The sequence below is a fragment of the Phoxinus phoxinus genome, assembly GCF_949152265.1.
Source record: "Phoxinus phoxinus genome assembly, chromosome: 6".
NCBI lineage: Eukaryota > Metazoa > Chordata > Actinopteri > Cypriniformes > Leuciscidae > Phoxinus > Phoxinus phoxinus.
In genome coordinates, this window is record NC_136881.1 from 31,011,410 (window position 1) to 31,034,701 (window position 23,292).

General features: G+C 37.8%; 2 protein-coding genes across 2 annotated transcripts; both read left to right on the plus strand.

Moving 5' to 3' along the window:
- The first annotated feature begins 1,717 nt into the window (after positions 1 to 1,717).
- enam (enamelin) lies at positions 1,718 to 5,667 on the plus strand. The gene is made up of 9 exons (XM_079616635.1): positions 1,718 to 1,776; positions 1,866 to 1,935; positions 2,031 to 2,054; positions 2,140 to 2,217; positions 2,292 to 2,327; positions 2,410 to 2,448; positions 2,545 to 2,580; positions 4,202 to 4,264; positions 4,348 to 5,667. The coding sequence occupies exons 2-9, from the start codon at positions 1,882 to 1,884 to the stop codon at positions 4,705 to 4,707; spliced, it is 690 nt and encodes a 229-aa protein (XP_079472761.1). The 5' UTR covers positions 1,718 to 1,776; positions 1,866 to 1,881; the 3' UTR covers positions 4,708 to 5,667.
- A 536-nt stretch (positions 5,668 to 6,203) lies between these two features.
- On the plus strand, positions 6,204 to 9,446 carry cnga1a (cyclic nucleotide gated channel subunit alpha 1a). Its single transcript, XM_079616598.1, has 7 exons — positions 6,204 to 6,387; positions 6,523 to 6,686; positions 6,795 to 6,884; positions 6,970 to 7,107; positions 7,211 to 7,315; positions 7,575 to 7,681; positions 7,754 to 9,446. Exons 2-7 carry the CDS (start codon positions 6,535 to 6,537, stop codon positions 9,271 to 9,273), a joined length of 2,112 nt encoding a protein of 703 aa, XP_079472724.1. The 5' UTR covers positions 6,204 to 6,387; positions 6,523 to 6,534; the 3' UTR covers positions 9,274 to 9,446.
- Positions 9,447 to 23,292: the final 13,846 nt, after the last annotated feature.

Here is a 23,292-nt window from a genome sequence, read left to right on the forward strand (position 1 = left end):
CTTGAAGAATCATTTTCACACATGAATTGGCACCTCTGAGTCCAGACCTTAAATTCTTTTGAAAGTTTTTGGGATGTGCTGGAGGAGACTTTCCATCAAGAGGTGCATCATTATTTGGTCAAGATCTAATGTTGACAATGCAAGAGGCACACACTCTGTAAAGTCTCCTCCAGCACAACCCAAATACTTTTTTCAAATGTGAAGCAACAAATCGCTGCGTATGATATTTGCTAATTCTCAACTCTGCAACTATCTTACTCTATAAGTAACATCGAAGCCATATCTGTTTATCTGAATATGATATATATATATATATAATGCAAAAGCTAATATATAAGAAATGTAGAATGGTAACACTTAGGTTTCATTTGTTAACATTAATCAACTATATTAGTTAATATGAACTAACTACAAACAATACTTCATTAATCTTAATCAGTGGATTAGTCATTTTTTTTTAATTATCAAAAATGGTGTTTGTTAACATAAAAAGTATTAACCTGCAATTAAAGAGCCATGTCCGTCTAATTAAAACCATAAAATTTTGTTTTGTTGGTATGTATTTAGGTTGATTCAATCATGTTAAATAACATTTTTGGTTCAGTTATCATATTTTTTTTCCCAGTGGACTGGTTTATTTTGCAATAATAGCTACTTTATCATGAATATTATTAGTAAATGGACAGGAAATACTGGATTTATGTGGCAAATAGTAAATTATCAATGATTTAATTTATAAATTATTACATAATTTTTAGCAAAGAATAGTGGATGACAAGATAACCCTTTAATTCACACACACACACACACGCACGCACGCACGCGCACACACACACACACACACACACACACACACACACACACACACACACACACACACACACACACACACACACACACACACACACACACACACACACACACACACACACACACACACACACACAAACAATGACATGTTTGAACTGTAGGCTTTTGAACAACCAGAAAAATAGTCGCCAGTTGACCCTAAGGAAACATCTAGAATGACTGAAGGGGAGCCAGAGTATATGTTGTCTCTTGCCTGATTTGTTTGAGCTCAGCAAGTGGATATCTAAAAACCTTTTACGTTCACATTCTTATCAGATGGAAGACATCCTGGATCTGGATTCCCTAAAGCCTAAAGCATAGGCCTATCAGCCCTTAAAATGCTTCAAACCTCAGTATGAAGGGAAAAAAACGCAGACGACAACATCTCTATAGAAGTTGTCAGTGTGGTCACAACAATGAGGAGCCAAAAGATGTATACCTATATCTCCAAAATGAGTCAGCAAGAAAAGATTGGTTAAGTCTGTAATTAAGAGTTTAGAAGAATGTGTGTTTTGAGCTTCATTGTGAAGATCTGTTGTAATTAGATCAATCAAGTTGGCATGCGCCCACAAGTCCCACTGTCATGCGAACGGGGCCCATTGCAAGTCATACAAACTTCACCATCAAACACCACAGACAGACCCTCCTCCTGTCTGGTAGACAATTTTCTTTTTTTGTCTGTCTTTTTGAAGAACTGTGCACCAAGCAGAATTTCCCAGTGTATAATTATACATAATGGGTCATTAGCAGTTGTAATTCCAACCTTGCTTTAAGAATAAAGGCAAAAAATAGATTTCATTTTTGCTGAGAGGCGATTGGTCTGTTCCAGGAGCTGCTAAGTATATATAGCAGCCTTGTTCAGTACTTTTTCATTGAACTTTAAACTTCAAGAAACCAAGCAGTCGTCCTTGTGATTTTCAAAAAGAGGTAAGCTCGTACCATTTCTGAGGAGTTTTAACTCGTGCATATGTTACCGGCAGTATTGAATGTGTCTATTTTTCTTTCTGCATCATAAGCTGTGAAATAACGATCATGAAAGCTGTGGCGTTGTTGATGTGTTTGCTGGGCTCCTCGCTAGCTGCACCTGTAAGTTCTGGTTTCTACATCTTAGTTCAAGGCAGCATAACAAAGTCAAAATATCAAACATTTTTGACATCTTCCTCTTGCTTTGCATATTTTAGGCCCCTGACAGCGGCAGCAATGAGGTAAGACTTTTGTGTGTGATCACAATGGGTGTTAATGTACAGCTTATTGTATTGCATTATGCATCCTGTGTTTTCTCTATTGCAGCAGGCCATTATTAGTAATGCTAACACAGCTCTGCAGTTGATGGAACTCTACAGAATGTTAGGACAGATGCGGCAACAGGTCAGCTCAATGCTGATAATACTAAAGACATAGAGGCATTTCATATTAACATAATGTGATCAATGTATTTGCAGGGTTTTGGTGCCGTTCCTACTGATGCTCAGCTGCCTGTATGTTAAGCATTTAATCACTTCATTTAAAGACTGTGTGAACCTGTTTTGTGGATTTGATGGTATTTTCTGTTCCTCACAGGCAGCACCTGTGGCACCCGCAGCACCAGCGCCTGTTGATGTAAACCCCTTTCATTCTATCAATTCGCATTTTATGTTTTTGAGAGTAAACAATAGCCTTTTGAAAACATTTTTGACAACATTTCTCTTTTTGCAGACCCAGCCTCAGGTTTCACCTCAAGCACCACAGCAGGTTAGCAATATGATATTGTTATTATGTGTCAATGTCAGTCATGGCATGTCATAAGATGATGTTGAGGATAAATGTAAAGAAAAATCATTGTTTTTGTTGTGTTTCAAGGCCTTGCTAGTGCACACATTTGTGTTTACAATACTAATTTACATTAAAGAGAACTAGAACATGGAAAGAGACACAACTTCTGTTTATGATGTAAAGTAGCATTTTAGAGTGCAGCATACATGCATTGCTGACTAGTTTTATGTAATGATAAATAACCAACTGGCACTTTAGCTTGGGTTTTTGCAACTAATCCTATTGCAAAAACTACAGAGTAGTTATAGACTTCTTTATTGACATTGATGGTTCCATGAAGAACCTTCAATGTCCACTGAACCTTTCCAGTGCACAAAAGATTAATCAGATTATTAAAATATTGAGTGACACTAAGAAAAAAATGGTTATTTTATTGAGAACTGTTCACAAAAAGGATGGAATTGGTAATAATGTTCACTCTTAAAAATAAAGGTTCTTTATTGGCATCTGTGGAACTTTAATGGAACCTTCCCATTGCACTAAAGGTTCTTTACATTATTAAGTTCTTCACATAAAACCTGTTATTTAAGTAACTGTTCACTGAAAGTCTCTTTGGCGAACCCAAAATGGTTCTTCTATGGGATCGCTGCAAGACAAACCTTTAGAAATTTTACTTTTTAATGGTGCGTTCACACCGGACGCGAATAGCGCGTCAGGCGCGAGTGATTTCAATGTTAAGTCAATGCAAAGACGCGTTACGCGCGTAAAACGCGTGTAACGCGTCTTTGCATTGACTTAACAATGAAATCACTCGCGCCTGACGCGCTATTCGCGTCCGGTGTGAACGCACCATAAAGGCTCACTATGCAAGATTTGTACCTTAATATAACAGCTTCGAAGTCGTTTCGATGGTAAACAAACTATTAGTAGGGTGAATCATCCCGATAGCAAAGCCGGGGGTGGTGGCGCCGCTGGCAAAACCAGCAATGCAAGTGTGAGAGGTGGACCCCCGCAAAATCTCCCGAGAATCACGACTTGCTTTACGGTACGACGTCACATACATCAACAACATATGAAGCAGCCTCTATGGAAGACACTAGCACACATTTCAGACGTGAATCATGGCAGAGTCGGCGAAGAAAACGAAGAAAGCGCGGTATCAAGGTATAGAAAACGAGAAACTGACCGCGTGAGGAACCGGAAAAGAGTCCCAGAGTCAGGCTTTCACTCGTTGGCGAGAGCTAAAAAGCAGCAAAGTATGCAACAGCGATGTAACTGACATTACCTGGTCAGTAGACAGCTTCAGAGTCTATCTGTGCCTTTTCGATGTCCGACACTTCTATCCTATTGAACAGGTACCGGTATACAGGGGGGGAGGGAATCAGCTCGTGAGTGCAGTACGGCTCTGCGTGAGTGGTATTTACGACAGTAACATTAAATTCAAGTACTCCACAGGGACTCTAGGGGTCGCTGTTTGACAAAAACGGAAATCCTGCATAGTGTGTCTTTAAGAACTACAGCGCGGTACATTAAACAAGCCTGTGATTGGGAATATTTAATTTTGTGTTGTGTAACATTGATCTTTGAACATTTCTTTCAGGGCTTTTTTTTCAACCCCGCTCTTTTCGCACCCCCAGGAGATGGGTCAGATGAGGAAGAAGCAGTAGGTTTCCTCTAAACTGTATTACACATTTATAACATTAGGGTGTACTGTCAAGCTGCATCCCACTTTTCTATCTACCCTAGCCACAGCATCGTGGGTTTTACCCGGCTGCTCCACTGAACTCAGATGAGGCCGAAGCAGCGGAAGAAGCAGAGGCTGAGGCAGCCGAGGCCGGAGCCGAACCTGAACCTGCTGGAACCGCTTCACCTGTCGATGCCACTCTCGCAAACGAAATCCTACCCGTTGATGTCGCTGTGGATGTTCCAGTCGAACCTGCTCCCGAAGTCATCGCTGCTGCTGCCGTTGATCCGGCCCTCATCCCAGAGGCACCGGCAGTTGCTGTGGAAATCGACGACACCACTTTGGTGGGGCCTGATGTTGCTGCTGGTGCAGGGCAGGTGTTGGTGGCTGAGGCTCCTGATGCTGCTCAGCCAGTGCTGTGACAGAGGTGATCACAAGCCCCGCCCCCTCCAAGATTCTAACCAATCAGTCACATCGCTGACTTTAAGACCACATCTCTGTGGTGTGAACATTGCTGGAACAAAATGTGGCACATTCCTGTTGTGTGAAAATGTTTCCTGGCAGATTTATAATAACCTCGTTGTAAGAATTGAGCCGACACTGCTGCAGACAGCGTTACTTGTTATATGTCTTCTCTTTCAGTTTCTTCAAATAAAATGTCTTTCTGCTATTAAAAGCTTATTTAATCAACTGAAATGTAACTATGTAATTAACCTGATATCTATACATCTATAACAGATGACTATACAGTCAAAAATTATTCAGACACCAGAAATTATTTTTGATATTTTTTAACTAGTGGGTGCAGGACACTTTAGTTCATTTATGTAAGTGAGAATAGCAAAATAAATTAAACTCTGACATATTATACCAAAAAATGATTCATACAGTCAGTGGACTACCAGTAAAATTTATAAAAAATTGGGACAAAAAATTATTCAGACACTTGTGAACAGAACTGACCATGTTTTTCTTAAGTGTTTTTTCTCTAATTGGTAATGCGACCTTTTTACACCACAGGCTGAACAAAATTAAGCATTGCTTGGAAATTGGTTGAGCTGAATTGTTATTATCGAATTGTGTACTTAAATGTAACAGCTGACAAATGACAGCCATTCAACCTAATTCATTTGTGAGACAGTCTAACAGACCGATGGCCAAAACCAGTGAAATATCAACTGATTTGATAACTCTTGATAGTTCTTGTCATGTTTTATTACCCTTTTCTAAACTATAACGAATAAACTGTGATAATGTGAGAAATGTTGAAGGTGTCTGAATAAATTTAGGTTTGACTGTATATACGTGTGTGTGTGTGTGTGTGTGTGTGTGTGACTATATATGTATCCTTATATACAGTACATACAATATAAAATAATATCAAACAAAAACTACATATATCCAACAAAACAGGTCATCTATTTCTCTGTGAGTGGCTGTGTGTGAAACTAAGACCGGGAGGTTTGTATTAATAGGATAAAGCAGATCTGTGGAAGACTGCTGACTGGGCAGATGTTGCTACATGAGGTAAATCTCTCTCTACTCTACAGGCTCACAGTCTAGCAAGCACAAAATGACACCAGTATAATGTGTGTAGACATTAAAAAATTAAATTACAGCTATAGTTAAATAAACACCACAAACAAATGTGGTCATTCACATATGCCTTACTAGGTGCACTCTGATGAATCGATTTAAACATGAACTTAAAAAAATTGTTTTGAATATGGGACAATTAAAAAAATGACAGGTTGCCAAAATTCTCAGTGGTATGGGTCTCACTCATACTTTCAGCTTTAGTTGGAGGGAGTATAAATTATGTACCGTTCAAGAAGACAGGGAGGAGGCTTTGTTTTTGTCACTCTAGTCTCTCATTAATCTCCAAATCCTTCTCAGGGTCATGCAAGTCTGAGATATCATTACAGAGCACAACAGAACAAATGAACCACACGCTTGTTCCTCCTTTGAAAATACACGAGCTGTAATTTGACTGTAGCCTATCTTTCATTTCACCAGACAGAAGGTCTGTGATTCTGACAGGCTCTGTGATTCTTCTGATCAAGAGAGAATGGGACAGGATTTAGGTTGAAGGAAAACAGCCGGTGAGTTTGATATGACTTTGTGGCAATTTTCTTCCTCTTAGAGTATCATTTTGTCCATGTTAGAAATGTTTCATGAGTTTTAACAAATAGAAAGACATGTACATTGTAAATCACTGCTTCTGCCTATTGTTCTAGGGGGAAAGGATCATGACTATTGTACCTACATCAGGGGGGTTTGCAGTCCCTCCCCGAGTGTGTCCGATAATGGAGGTGGACACAGACGAGGACGATGAAGACACAATTCCAGCTCCAAGTGCAGGACGTTTATTTAACATCAACAACAGCAACAACAATGAGGAGTAATCAAAGATCATTAGATCAATATAATATAATACTGTATAATATAATATCATTTTATATGAATGTATATATATTAGTGCTAATAGTGTACTTTGCTCTCCATATAGGGAAGCCAAGAAGAAAAAGAAAAAGGAGAAAAAAGAAAACAAGGAGAAAAAAGAAAAGAAGGAGAAAAAAGAAAAGAAGGAGAAAAAAGAGTAGGTAGCACACTAATCTCATATTTGATATATTCTGGTTATAAATAACCTTTGTTACCGTATACACCTTTCTGTTGTTCTGTAGCAAAAAAGAAAAAAAAGAGAAGAAAGAAAAGGAAGAAAAAGAAAAAGAGAATGAGAAAGCAAAAGAAAAGGAAAAAGAAAAGGCAAAAGAAAAAGAAAAGGAAAAGGAGAAAGAGAAAGAAAAAGAAAAAAAGGAGGGGTTGGTATCTGGATTGTTTTATCAGTCATTTTAATCTGTGATTTGCAAAAGGTTAAAGTATCACCATTGATTATTGCTCATGCCAACTTCATTTTTTTTCAAGGCCCAAGGAGGTGTTTGTGATTAACCCAGCGGGACTCCTGTATTATCAATGGCTGCTTATAATCACAGTTCCTGTCATGTACAACTGGACAGTTATAATTGCAAGGTAATAATTAGACGTTCATGTTTTATTAAGACCAGGTGATGAGAGAAGAATATAAATTGAAGACGTTCTCTAATTTAACCTCTGAAGTGTGCTTCCTTACATCTCCATTAGTCTCTTACACTCATATGCTCTAGATAAGATAAAGGTCACAAATTCACCATCCAAAATCCAACATAATACATACAATTGGTGCATTTTGTAAGCTTGATAAATGGTTGTAATACTTTTGAGAGTATTTATATTGTGTCTCTTTGCATAGAGCCTGCTTTGAGGAGCTGCAGCATGAATATCTACTCATATGGTTCCTCTTGGACTATAGCTCCGATTTGATTTATTTGGCTGACATGGCCTTCAGAGCACGAACAGGTGAATCTAACATCATTCGTAGAATTAGATGTCAAATTGTGTCATGATTTCATGTCAGCTTTCTTTAACCAGGGTACCTGGAACAGGGCTTGCTTGTCAAAGATGAAAAGCTCCTTCTCCAGCGGTACACCGACAGTCTCCAGTTCCGCATCGACGTCATCTCTATGCTACCCACGGACATTTTCTACTTCGTTTTAGGGTTGGACTACCCAGAGATCCGCATAAACAAATTGCTCCGTCTGAACCGCATGTTTGAGTTCTTCACCATCTCAGAAACCATGACCAACTACCCCAACATCTTCCGAATTTGCACTTTGGTCATGTACATCATCATCATCATCCACTGGAATGCATGCCTCTACTTCTCCTTCTCCAAGTCCATCGGGTTCGGATCAGATGATTGGGTGTACCCTGCTCTCACCGAACCAGAGTTCGGAGAACTCATGCGAAAATATTCCTTCAGCCTCTACTGGTCTACCCTTACACTCACCACTATCGGAGAGACGCCGTCTCCGGCGCTAGACTCTGAATTCCTCTTCCACGTAGTTGACTTCCTGGTGGGCGTCTTGATCTTTGCCACCATTGTGGGTAACATTGCTACAATGATCTCAAATATGAACGCAGCCCAGGCTCAGTTCCAATCCAGGATCGACAACATTAAGCAGTACATGCATGCGCGGCATGTCAGCAAGGACCTTGAAGAGCGTGTCATCAAGTGGTTTGACTACCTGTGGACTAACAAGAAAGCACAAAATGAAAGAGAGGTCCTGAGGTACTTGCCAGACAAATTACGGGCAGAGTTAGGCATGAACGTGCACTTAGAGACCCTCATGAAGGTGCGGATCTTCGCCGACTGTGAGGCGGGGTTGCTGATCGAGTTGGTGTTGAAGCTGCGCCCACTAGTTTTCAGTCCTGATGACTACATCTGCCGCAAGGGCGATATCGGGCGGGAGATGTACATCATAAAAGAAGGCAAACTTGCCGTGGTGGCCGATGACGGCATCACTCAATTTGTCGTCCTTGGCGATGGAAGCTACTTTGGCGAAATCAGCATTCTAAACATCAAGGGCAGCAAGGCAGGGAACCGCAGAACAGCGAATATTAAAAGCATAGGGTACTCAGACCTCTTCTGCCTGTCCAAAGATGATCTGATGGAAGCTCTGACGGAATATCCCGAAGCAAAAGCAATGCTGGAAGAGAAAGGGAGACAGATTCTGCTGAAGGATGGTCTGCTTGAGCTGGACCCTGCCAAACTAAAGCCAGATGAGAGGGACTTGGATGAGCGCGTAAACCGAATGTACAGCACGCTGCAGATCATGCAGACCAAGGTAAACAAGCTGCTGTCGGAACAGGAGGAGACACAGAAGACTATCAAACGGCGCATTGTTCAGATAGAGCGATTTGCTGGGGAAGAGGTGGAGGATGAAGATGAAGAGGAGGAGATGGAAAAGAAGGAAGAAACCCAGGAGGAAAAGAAAGAAGAAGAGCCAGGGAAAGAGAAGGTAGAAGAAGACAAGGAAAAGATGGAAGAAAAAGAGGAGGAAAAGATGGAAGAAGTGACCGAAGAGAAAAAGAAAGATGAGGAGCCATAGGATAAGAGGATAAGAACTTGTGAGAATTCACAGATGAAGATTAATCTAAACACTAAATACGTTCAAATTAAAAACCAAAACTTCAATCTTGTTCTTATAGTAACACTAATTTGTTTAGCCAATTTGACTTTGTTCATTCTGTCTTGTGCAGCCAATAAATTATTGTAAAGGCTTGTCCAGATATATATATATATATATATATATATATATATATATATAACATTCAGACAATACCACACTAATATATAACATATCAGTGACAACAAAATAACAGCAGCTTAAATAAAACCTGTTAACAGAACTGCTAACAGAACACAGCATTATTTATTCATGTGGCAATGCATAATGGGAGTTCTCAATCAGTAGCATTGGTCAATATATATATATATATTTTTAGACAACTGTTTAGGGTGTGCTATATTGAGAATACTGGGAATTCCGTTCCATTTTGGGTTTAGGTCAATTATTTCTTGATAATAAAAATATTAAAGATGCAAATTGTCACACTATACTGACCAGTCAGCATCCAAGACTGGAACGACCAATTTTAAAAGGTGTTATGGATCAAATCATATTTATGAAAAAAGACATTTGAGGTCTTACCAAGTAGTCTGCTTGATGGGCACAAGGGTGCAGCAGAGGACCAAAGATTAATGACCTTTACCTCTTCAAAACCTGAAAATGACAGCATAAACACACATGATGTTATGTCGTCTTTTATGGAGCCACTAAACCTAAATATATTTTTCTTTTGTTGAAATGTGTTTGAAGGGGGTAAATAAAATAAAAACATTGAAAGTTTTGTTTTAAACGTGACAATATTCACTGAAAATGTTCAACAAGCAAATATAAACTCTTTATATTTTGAGACACGCGAAGGGGGCGTCAATTTGAATGCGTCAGGTGTTTCGTAAAAGGAAAAATGTCTTCCGCAAAGGTTAAGGTTGTGGACTGTTTCAGGGATGCCAACTCTGCGGTTTTAAGTAAGTTCAATGTGTTTTGAGAGGGATGAATATTTGTGAGGAGCCTTTAAGTTCCTCTAAACTCCTTTATGAAAACAGTTGTTCATGATTAGACTAGTGGTTCAATGAACAAAGCTCGGATCATATTACGGTTTTTGAGTGACGGATCGGATTATTTTTCAGATCAGCAAGAAAATAAAATAAGAACAAATGCACCAAATAAAGTAAGGTCTAACTAGTATTTAAATACAGAATGTAAAAGAACACTATAGTGGTCACTGTATAAATTAAATATAGATAAATCTTTGTTTTGTTGTTTGATTAACATTGAGCAGCAGGTATTTATCAGCTGCTGTCACTTTAAGACCTATCCATGATGATACACATCCGATTTCTTTCTCAACTGTTTATGTTCACTTCAGACATAAACGACTGTGTTTACGAGAATATTTGCAGAGAGGGGTATTTTGATGTAATTTTGTGTGTATGTGTCCATTCTGATTTTCAAGTTAATGTTAACGCACAACAGTGACTGTAAAGTATGCATTTTAGATGTTTAGAGTTATGATAGCCTTATAACATTGGGCTAGTTTTGTTTTGCAGACCTGGCAACCCTGATGTGTTTATACGTTCTCCTAGCTCCTCTGAATGCATCCGTTCTCCTCGTTCGTTGATCCACGTGGTGCATTTAAGTGATGCATCCTTCATCATGGCATACTTTGATCGGTTTCCAGATCACAAGAAGAAACCATGAAGAACCATTTGAGTGTTGATAAGCAGCCTGTGAAGTGTTTCATTATTCACTCTATGCTGAGATAGAAAAAATTGAACACATGCATCCAAAAATACATACATCAATGATGTTTTGAGAATCCATGGTTTAAAATGATGTAACATCATTTTAAACCTTACTTGGTTTCTCAAAACATCCTCAGGCAATTTTAGTAGATTTCAAATCTGAATTTTTAGGGAAATGGCATGTACGCAGATAAGTGGTTTTAAGATGCAAAGATTTGAAGAGGCAGACTTTTGACATTTGAAAAAAACATTAACAACAAAAAACAAATCAATTGCTCAGGCCTGTAATGGCTGTTACAGTAGCTCTGCCTACACCTTTTTTTCAAGGCAGTTTCCTGCTTTTATTCATGATGTGTTCCTTTTTCTGGCATCCTTCAATTTTTCTTTGGCTGCATTATTGATAATACAATTACAATTCTACAGGTGTATGCATCTGTCGGTTTTCGGTTTTGTAAAATTTTAGGTCTTTTTTTCATTTTGAGACATCTTTTTTTTACAGTGTTTCATTTCCAAGAAGCCTTTGATTCAGTCAGGAATGATTTGGGATCCTGTGGATAGGGGATACCATATATAGGCTATGTGGAGTGGTCACAGTGTGTGTGTGCCTCAATATCATCTATTCTTTCATTTTGAACAGTTCCACCTGTTCTCTTCGCCGACAATTTCTGTCGCATGTGGCCACTTATTGTATTTGCTCAGAGAGGTGATGAGAAAAGGAAGTAAGCTGAAAAAAAGGAAATGAAAGAACAGTGGAAGTATGTCTCCCATGGGAAAGCAAGATAAAAAGAAAGCTATTGCCTGTGATGTCAGCCATGAAAAGGGTCCTCAACCGTTTCGTCTCTTGAGCAGCTGGAGCTACGCGTTTAATTAATTAGAATTAGTCTGTCACTTTTAGAGGCAAATCAAAAAGGACCATATGACTTTCCTTCAAGGAGAAGTTACTTGCTGAATTAACTTGTTTACACAAGTGTTGGGAATATAAACGAATAGGTACAACTTTTTGCTATTTGGATGAAAGCTAGATTGGAACATGAATGAATGAATGAATGTGTGATTTATGGGAAGGAGAGAGAGAAAGAAAGCAAGCCAATATCATTGAGACAGAATAATCTGATGGATTGATTTGTACATTAAGTCACACTTAAACTATTGACGGTCCGTTTACCTCACACCAAACATGAACCAGTAGTCAGTCAAGCAATTGTATCGTCCCATTTGGCCTGTCATCGCAGGGACACTCAGCCCACCGCATCAGTGAGAGCACAGGTGGCTTTTTCTAAGAAGCCGATTGGAAGAGCCAATGCGAAATTTCTAATACAAAATAAATGGTGGCACAACAAGGGTCTATCAGTAGGGAACATTGAGTATCGCTGAGTATTGTCATCAGACGCTCTGATCTGAGCAGTTAATGGAAGTCACTTAGGCAGCTCACACCAGGGTGGTTTGGAGTCTGGTGGCAGAAAGATACACCACAGCATGTAGGAACCTCCATTTTGGTCTTACAAGCTGGTTCTTCCTTGTACTTCCTGTTGTTGCTTAGAATGCTTAAGGACTTAACTGTCCCTTTCTATTAGTGTGTGTAACTGACCAGTTAGCCGGTGTGCTATTGTTTCTCCTAAACAATTTACTTCACGATAATAGCATTTGCAGTTGACCGGAGCCGCTCTGGCAGGGAAGAAAGCTGACCTATTGGAAAAGTGACATCCTATGACAGTGGCACTCAGGGCCAGCCTGTGGGTTTCTGGGGAACTGGGTGAGGTCATTAAAATGGGCCCGCCGGTATAAACTTGTTAGAACATAAAAATATGCATAGAATCACTGCACGTGTGAGTGGAATCACACGGTATATATATATATATATATATATATATATATATATGGATACAAATTTACTTTACTTTTACATTTAGCAAATATTTACAAAGAAACAGCAATTAACACATTGAATTAAATGTGATTTTTTTAAGTAGACTAAAATACTTTACAACTTCGAAAAAATATGTATGTATGTAAATGTATAATTGGAACAACTGGGGCTGAACCATGTATAAAAGTGATTATTCTATCAGTTAGGTATACCCTGATTAGAAAAAAGAAATAATGTATAATTAAAACTATATAAATTAAACCAGGTATATACACACAAACACAACACAAAAAGTGGTATAAACATTTTAAAATAATAGTATAAAAATATGTATAATTAAAACTATATAAATTAAACCAGGTATATACATACAAACACAACACAAAAAGTGGTGTAAACATTTAAAAATAATAGTATAAAAATAATCTACTTTTTACTCATAACTAAAACCAGATCATTCCAGAAAAGCTAGTTTGGTTTAAAGGGGTGGTATAATGCCGCTTATTACATACAGTATGTAAAATAAGTCTCTGATGTCCCCAGAGTGTGTATGTGAAGGTTTAGTTCAAAATACCACACAGATAATTTTATAGCATGGTCAAATTGTCCCTTTTTGGGGGTGAGCAGTTTTGTGTGTCCCTTTTAAATGCAAATGAGCTGCTGTTCCCGTCACAGGGGGCGGAGCTTCAAGAACTGTTAGCATCTTCGATTACCTCAGGCAGACAGCAATAAAATATCAGAAACTGTTCTGCCTTTTATGTTTAAACTGAAGTCGGACAAAGTTGGAGAGACTCAAGAAGAAGTGACAACATGTAAAATGCAACAGGACGTTTCTGAATGGTTGATGAGTTTATGTAGCTGGTGTCTATAGTCATTATCTTAGTCATTGATTAGCATATTCTGTCATGATAATCTAAAAAAAATGCTTGTGTGGGAACTGTTGTAAGATGCCTACAGAGTGACAAGCTATGCATTTGTGTTACTGTATTGCAATAAATGTGAAAAGACGGATGTGACAGCTTGAGCAGACTCACAAATGTGCTCTACTACAACAACAACTCTTCCTCTTCTCAACATGGACTGCGTGTTCCCGGGGTGGGATTTATGTAAATGTTAGCGTTGGTTAGTGATGTCACTAACCCGGGAGAAATGTCGTGTAAACCCCACAGGCCATTTGTTGTAGTCCTTAAAAAGCGATTTCTGTAAATGAAAACATCTCCATTTGCTTTGAACTTTGAGCGTTGTAACTTTGCAGATGTTGTTTATGCTCAAACAGCAACATTACACACTAACTAAAGTTAGAAAAGTGAAATCATAATCAACCACCCCTTTAATGACTACCTCATATTTTCCCTTGACTTCTTTACATCTCGTCTAGAGTGTATGGGTTTGTTCCCCATACTGTTTTTGAAAAACCACCACAAAATGTGTCCTTTGACAGGTGCTGTTTCTGAAATGCAAAAGTGCTTTTAATATTAAACTGCAAGCACAACTGATACTGATACACGGAAACTGATATTTTTCATGGTGATAGGGGGCTGAATAAATTATGCAGATTATTGTTACTATTTGTTTGCAGCTTTTCTTTTTAATGCTTTTATTTCCTGTGAGTTCGTATGCTAAATGTTGAGGTCCATGTGTGTTTAGATCCTGACTGAAGTGTTAAGTGATTGCCTGCTTCGCCTATAGGCTCTTGTAGCACTTGAAAGTCTGCATTACTGCCCATTATACCTCCATTGTTTGCATATAGAGACTGCGGCCATAATTATGGACAGACATTTTCCTCCACTTGATCACAAGTGTATCTAGATATCTGAGACACTGAAGCCAGTGATTTAAATCACAACCTACAGACGACAAAATTGTCTTTTCAAATGCAATGTGAGAAGGAAATGACCACTTACAATCAGGTTCAGACATGGAGATTTAAAGTCATTTTGTTCCATTGTTTTAAATGTTCGATTTCTTGCACATTTAAAAGTCTGATCATTGAAAACTGAAAAGCCTGATGCTTTCATGAGCCACCTAAGCTCTTTCACACTGGTTTCTCTTAATAAACAACACGCTGTGCTGCGTGATCTCATCTTAATTTTCCTAATTGCTTGCAATTGTGAATCTCCCTCGATGCTCAAGCATGTGCAGTTCCATAAGCATGATAAGAAAACCCATGATGTAATTTTAATTAGTCTATTCAATGGCAGAGCAGCTCTGGTTGTCAAACTCCAGCATTGCTATTATCATGGTATGCTAAATTAAGCATCAGCCCCTTTTACTTTCTTATCAGGACTCAGTGACATTTGCATCACTGTCATTTCTTGTGTCTCTTCCCAGAGTCGGTGACGTAACCGCTATCGGTCAAAATGCCACGACCTTGCCAGACCAATGAGCCTCTTAACGTTTCATTCTGAACAGAAAGGGAAACCGAGGAACATTTGACGTTGAGAGACATTTTTAGAATGCGATGGAAATGAACCATTGACCCCTTACTGGGATTCTGGACCTCTCAAGTCGTGTATGGTGACGTGGAACATCAAGTGATTGCTAATAGCGGAGAAGCTCAAGGTTTCTGAAATGAATAAACAGAAAATTCACTCAATCATCTGCACTGAATCACAGAAATTAAATGACTTGATCCTGATTCTGCTTCTTTGGTGACTTCTACAAAAAAAATTGTGTGACTCCAGAGGAAACTTCCCTCTCAAAGCGTTGAGTGACAACCATGAAATCTTGGCGATGCCAATGTCACTTGAATTTAGTTGAGTGTTTCTGAGAAGACGTGTACGAAGTTCTGGCAATGTGTTCTGCTGAGGCCTTTGTGCCTCGGGGTCGTCATGGAAATGAAGGATGAGGAAGACTGTGAGAGAGAAGCAGAGTTACAGTGCAGCACTTACAGTATGTGAAGCTCCTCAGGGCTGGTACTTTCTCTATGGCTGGGAACATGTATCTTAGTCATCACTTTCTTTTATAATTTATAAAACGGTTATAAATGCCTTTCATGAAGAATGGAACTAAAAAGCTTTTTTTTAAAGCATAGTGACGGTCAAGACTTGGTTTATGACCAACTTTTATTTTTGCAGGCTATAATGTGCCATAAAATCTGATGCGCAACATTTCTTATTATGCAAGACTTCAGTAGTGACAGCTTAAATAAGATAAACGCACTTCTCCTTCTAAAACGTCACTTTAGAAAGTATTAAATCTTGTGACCCGAAACAGGATTTGTGAAGACGTGAGCAGACCTTTTCTGTTTTTCCTCTTAAATAATTCTTTGGCTTCCTTTTACCAGTAAATCTGGTTTAAACCACATGAACCTGTGTGATCTCGCTGCATAAATCATAACAGCATGGAATCCGTTCAGACAGATTTGTTGGGGGGAAATGAAAGTTGAGTCTGTTTTGAAGTTGAGTCTGTTTTGAAGTTGAGTCCATTTATCCCGTCGTATTTCTGGCATAAGTTTTAATTTACTTCAGGGCTGAAAGTCTGCTCGACAGAAGCAGTAAACAGGGACAGTCAAAACATGACAGTGTGTAGGCTACACTACAACTGCCTCATGCTCTCACACAGATTTTTGAACGAAATCAATGAGATCAGCGGGACTTTTGCCTTCAAAATCAGACATGGCATTACAGTCAGTCAGTTCTGTTTTTACCCGGCCTGGGGTGCGTTTCCCAAAGCCAACTATGGTCGCAAGTTCTGTCGTTTCCAATAGAGTTCAATGGAACTTGCGACCATAGTTGGCTAACGATGCTTTTGGGAAACGCACCCCTGAACTATATAGCTCACTGCTTAACTACCATAGTGCGATGCATCGTTGGAGAAATCAACTAGCTAGTCACGACTGTTTCCCGAAACGTTATGTCGCAAAGTATCGTTCAACGTAGGTTTATGACGTCTCGCACGTGGTGGACTAATAACTTATTTTAATTAATCTGTTTGAGATCGAATTAACGCTAGATTTTGTCATATACGTTACAGACATGGCATCTGAAGACCATTTCTAATTTTTCTCAGTTATTTTGCTTTATTACCAGACTCAATATTTGGCTCATTCTTACATAGTAGAGCACGTTCGCACATGCGCAGTCTTCAAAAACGGTGCTTTAAATCTCTCGACAAACTAAAAGACGCAAATTACATTTGTATGTATTCTAAATAAATAACACGGGTTGTACTGAATGTCAGCTTGCTTATTTTGCGAAAGGATTTATTCAGTCTACATCTCATGTAAACTAGAAACTATGCTCTAACCACAGCTCGAGACCTGTCGTTCCAACCACAAAAGTTTGCGATGCTGTTTGCGAACGTTCGTTTGAACGATGGTTTCGGGAAACACCAAATCGTTGAACTATGCTGATAACGACGGAACTTGCGACCATAGTTGGCTAACGATGCTTTCGGGAAAGGCACCCCAGATCGAATAGAGTTCCATGACTGCGTTAAGCTGGATGAGGGATTTTTTCCGGTAGGTTTGAACCTGCTGGGGGTCGAGGAGGGAAAGAAACATTCATTTGTGGTTTGAAAAACTATTAAACTTTTAGCCTGCTAGATGGCCCCGCTGCAGTCTAATCGAAATCAGATGTTTCTGATTAAATCTGATTATCTGATAATGTATAATTAAATCTGATTATTGGTTAAAGCAACGGTTTCATTGCCATTCATTTTAAGCTATAGGCGCCCGCACTATTGATTCTGAAGACCTCAAGGCAGATTTATTTGGCCATGGGAACATATGGTGGCTGAAATATAATTGGATAAACAACTCTAACATAAAACATACACTACTGGAAGCAGCGCAACCAAGAGAAAAGCTATGGAATTAAGAGAATGTACTATTGGGAATAATTTAATACTCATTAATGGAAAAATATATTGAAAAGTTGAGTGTGACCTAACTATTTTTACTCTTTGTTTCAAAATCCTAAATGCTAAAAGGTAAATTAAATATGTGATTATCCTAGCTGCAAAAAAAAAAAAAAAAAAAAAAAGAAAGAAAGAAAAATAATGATGACTTGTCAATCTCTTTGTGGGAAGAGCAGGTGCGTCACATGGGGTTTGACAGATTTGAATGGCACGGTGTAGCAGGTGTTTATTGACATCAGCTCACTATAGGTTCTAAGGAAAAACTAGGGTTATTAATTGATTACAAACAATGCTTTACCAAATCATACATTTAAGCAGAATTTGTGTTTCATTTTTTATTTTATTTTTGAGGGAAAGAAAAATGAAAAATACTATAATACTCTCTTTGTCAGTCAAGCATGATTGACAGGAGACCCAGTTCCAGCGTCAAACCCAAGTGTCTGACCAGTCTACTTATTCCCATGTCATGAATCCAAGCCTGATATTGTAATACTATTCCAACTCTGTCTTGAGGCTCAGAAAACCTTGATTTGTTCACTTGCTAGTCAAGGTTATAACATAAGGACATTTTGGATTAGAAGACCTATGTTAGACATTCATTAATATTACACTTGTTTTGGACCCCCGGCGGCAGCTTGCACTGTTTAAGACTCCAAGGAACATATTGAACACCTCATTAGCAGAAGTCGAAGGGTCACTGTAGGGTTACATTGTAGATGAGTCAATAATGTCCAAAAGACATGTGATTTGAAATGTTAAATGAACATTGGCAGTTAGTAAATATCTGTTTTACAGTTATGCTGTCCATTCTCAACTAATGGTGCCTCAGATTTGCTATTGATGCTTACTTCCAAGAAAAAATCATTTCCCTTTTCTTTTCTTTTTGAAAATGCTTATTTACACCACGTTTGTGATGCTAGCGGTCAGGATTGAAATTGCTGTCAAGCAATCACTTTTCAATAGATTTCCGAAAGCACACAGGTTTAGACAAACCTAATAACAGAAAGAGTTTAGATGTGCAACAATTACATTCACTTACCCTGTTTTTAAGGAAACAAGAAATACGGATTTTTCGGGCTGAAAACTGCTGGCAGTTATTTTCCATTTTGGTTGGATTTACTATACGTTAAATTTTAGGCTGTGCATGCTTTGTTTTCATTTAGATATTGATGTAGAGTATTCATCAGTTGTTTTCTCTCCACACTCTGGCAGAGGAAGCTCATGGGATTGTTTGTGTATATTGGTAATGTCTCTGAGTGACCTGAGGCTATGTCAGAGACGGTGGCAGGTGAAGCCCATGAGGCTAGCTGTTTATTTCCTACTGGCATTTACGAATGTGACATGTTGATGTGATAATTGAAAGGAGGCGAGACTTTTTGGAGGAAACCTTAGCGGTGACTCACCACAGCAGCTTGTTTTACCTACATCTCTGCCGTCATTAGAAGAGTGAAGACATCATGTGCTGTTGAGGTCACTCTGCAGGCCATGACTGGCAACCTTCAGCATACATTTTTCAAGATTTGACTGACACGCTCATGCTCCAAATTCAACATTTGTGCAGTTACAAATTGAAACAATTGTGTGCTAAAGAAGTCAAGCTGATGCAAAAACCATCATTTATTTTTCTGAATGAAATTTAGAAGAAAAACAATACATCTATTGATGATGCTTTTTAAAATTCATTAAAAAAGATTACAAAAATTATATTTTCAAAATAAATTATTTTAATATTTAAAAGAATTTGAATGTATTTGAAGCGTAAGGTCAAAAAATATCAGGGTGATACAACTGTCCTGATATCATAATGAAGAAAAAAAGCCTTATTAAAGAATGAAATTATTGAAATGAAGACCTGTTTAGCATAATATTTTTATTATTATTTCTTAGAATTTATTTATCACATACAACGGCTGTGTCATGCTCAGTAAGTCTATAAAAATATCAGATAAGTTGATGTTTAAGGCAAGGTTCAGATTGTAAAATGTCATGAGGTGGGACTACCAAAAACTTAATAATATTCCCTAAAATATACTTCTGCTAACTGGACATTTTTATTTGGCATTTATCCTAAAAGGTATAGAGCTGTTTTGTGACATAAGATCTAGGCAACTCCTGAACCACTGATTTTCTAAAATTCATGTTGTCTGCAGCCATTTGTGACTCAGTCCCCAGTCACTTTCTTTTCTACCCCACCAGGCCCCTTGGGTGATTCAATAATTTACCTCATTGAGTGGGTATACGTCCAGGAAAAGAAATATAATTGCTCCATTACTTCCTTGTATGTTTAATTACCATTCTGGAGGCAAAACTGATCACCCCCCCCCCCCCACACACACACACCACACACACCACCTTTTTTCTTTCCATGTGAGTGGAAGGATTTTCTCTGCACAATACGTTTCACATTGTCATTGATTGATCACATTGATTGCTAATTTGCAGTTCAATTTGCATGTGAAGAACTTGACGATTCACTGTCCATCTTTTGATGGACAGTCTGCTATCAACACTTTCCATAGTGATTAATGAATATTCCTAGGGGCTATCTACCTTTTTTTTTGTAAATTACTTTCATGTGGGTTCCTTTGTGTTTTGACAAACCCCAGGGTTTTATTATAGGTGTATAGCACGGACATGCTTGCTTATTTATTGGATCATTCTCATCCACTCATACGCACTGACACTGAAAGAATGACATCCGAGGTGTCATTTTTTTGAAGCTTCTGCTGGAATAGTCTGGTGGGCTATATCCTTATCTTTTATTAAGGCTCTGAGAGTAAACTCTGACCTTGCACTCCATGTACTGTATCTAACAGCACAACTTGTTTCCAGTATCACCTCTAGCAGAATGAGATCTGATGAACCACAAAGCTCAACATTTGGCAGAATGTGATAAGCATGTTGCTCTGTCACTGGTGTTTATGCTGTGGAAAATCATCTGAGACGTGACTGAGAAACTCTTATCAGGATTATTTGCTGAATTTTGTTGTTTGGTTGTCTAGAATAGGTGAAAGATTTAGAACGCATGTATGACAAATAACAAACGGCCAATTTAATTTGTACTTCTCCTCATCTATCATGCTTTCTGAGCGAGTGGAGGGAAAGGTGCTGGTATTTGAGCATGAATCACATGGTAACTTTTGCTTTTTGATATCACATGCACAGTATTCTTCAAATGGTGAATCCATATTCAAGGTTCCTTGGTCTAGATGTTTCTAAAACACAGTAGTTATTCTGTTTAATGTCAGCCTTTGACATTTGATTCACAACATCTAAATGAATCTATCAATCGGATTTACTACATTATTTACTCACCCATATGTTTATCCAGACCTGCATGCTGTTATTTTTTCAAGCTTTTTTTATTATATTGATTTTAATTTGATATTGGATGTTAAAGTGTTAGCACAGACTTAAAATACAGTGCAAGTAAAAAAAAAAGTCGTACAGACTATGTTTATGGCACTTTTATGTCTTCATCTTTTTTTTATATTGGATGTTTTAAGTTAATATTTCACAACTTTCTACACTATAAAAAATTAAATAAGCAATATTATTTGAGTAAATGTTTTACAAGAAAATGCTATGTCAGTCGTTTTACTTCAAAATTTCACATTTAATCCAATGGTTTACTTATCGTTTCTTTGTAATTATTTGCAAAATTTAATAGCTATTTCTTACAGTAATGAAAATAGTTAATCTTCAGTGTTTGAGCTTTTTTTTCATTCTTAAGTAGGCTATGGTTTAATTCTTCACTTTAATATCGGTGTCATTAAGAGTCGAAAGTGTGTCAATTCATGCTGAAATTGTTAATTTGACAGTAAAGCATAATAAGCTCCTTCACTGATTACATAAATGAATGCAGGTTATGGTTAGTGAGAATCTTATGGATAATGAATGTGCGTCTCCACCAAATTTGTTTCATTAGCCTGAACATCTGCTAAGTAGCAAAGCCCCAAATCCCCAGTTGCAGTAATGCTACTCAATAACGTGATATAATAATAATATTGTAAAGTATTAAAAAATATAATTTTTTATATTTTTTATATTTTTATAAATATAAATATAATTATAACTAGTTATTTGTATTTTGGGTTGTTTGTGATCTTAATAGCTATTGAGACTTGTATTTGCATCCCGTTTGATCGTTTGCAGAGAGAACATGCATTGCATTTATTACACTCCTCAAATATTCTTATGATGACCATAAAATGTGCATCACATTCACCGGCAGTTCCTCTCTAAAGAGACTTCATCGCCCCAGCCATGTTTCTCCCAAGGTTACAGTGGACATGAAACTGCATACTGAATTTCATTTAGCTCAGGGTTTAAGAAATTAATTCTTTTTTGAAAAACAAATTCATAATATTGATGCCAGGAAGATTGTGACTGACAGTTTAACCAATGAGTTAGTCTAAACTGTCTAGTTTGATATGATATGTGCATAATATGATTTTGGTTTTGGTGCTTTTACTGAGAGAAGTATGAAAATGTATTGTAAATACATATTTTATGGTATAGTATCATATGGTATTTTTACACCACATACAAGACAAATACACAACATTAATACCACATCAGGAAAACAACAACAAATCTATTTGTCTTGGTTAAAGGGAACCTACAAAGATCCTGAGGGGAGGGTCTGAAATGCATCATAAAGAGGGTGATATGTGTCAGATATAATGTGATGCGCTTTCTGCATTAAACCCTTTGAAAATATATTTTTTTGTTTGACCTTCAAAGAGGCAAATCAAAAAATCAATGAAAACATTAAAATCAATTCAATATATATGTATGCGTTATAAAAACAGTCATCAATGTCCTGTCAATATTATTTGGCTAATTTCCGCAGACAATAAAGTCTTTGTTGACTCATCTTACACAGTCTATCAGTATTCTCTGAAAAAAGTAATTTATTATCGATAATAGTGCCTAGATACTTATAACTTTCGATCAATTTAATCTAATGATTATCGATAATCGTACATGGCACTACTGCCTGATTACGCTGCAGATCGATACACATATCCTTGGGTTTTCTCAGCATTCAGTAGACCAGCCTCTTGACACCAATCTGTAAAAGACTCAACCATAGGTCGGTGTTCCGTGATTGTCTGTTACCATAGCACCATGATGGACCAATATGGCAATGGCATGATGTGGTTAACATTGTTCCATGTATCTAATGCAGTTCATCAAGTGGCATCATTTTAAAAAAGTGTGTTGGACAGGAGTGTGTGTGTGTGTGTGTGTGTGTGTGTGTGTGTGTGTGTGTGTGTGTGTGTGTGTGTGTGTGTGTGTGTGTGTGTGTGTGTGTGTGTGTGTGTGTGTGTGTGTGTGTGTGTGTGTGTGTGTTCAGATATGCACAATAACAATTGCAGAAAAAATACCACCCGCAATTTTTTTTTTGGAGTAACCACATGTTGAGATTTGTTTTTAAATAATGCCTTAATAATGCACATAAAATAAGGATCATGAGCCATGTATGATGACATGTAACTGAAATTAATACTATAACATGTTTTTTTT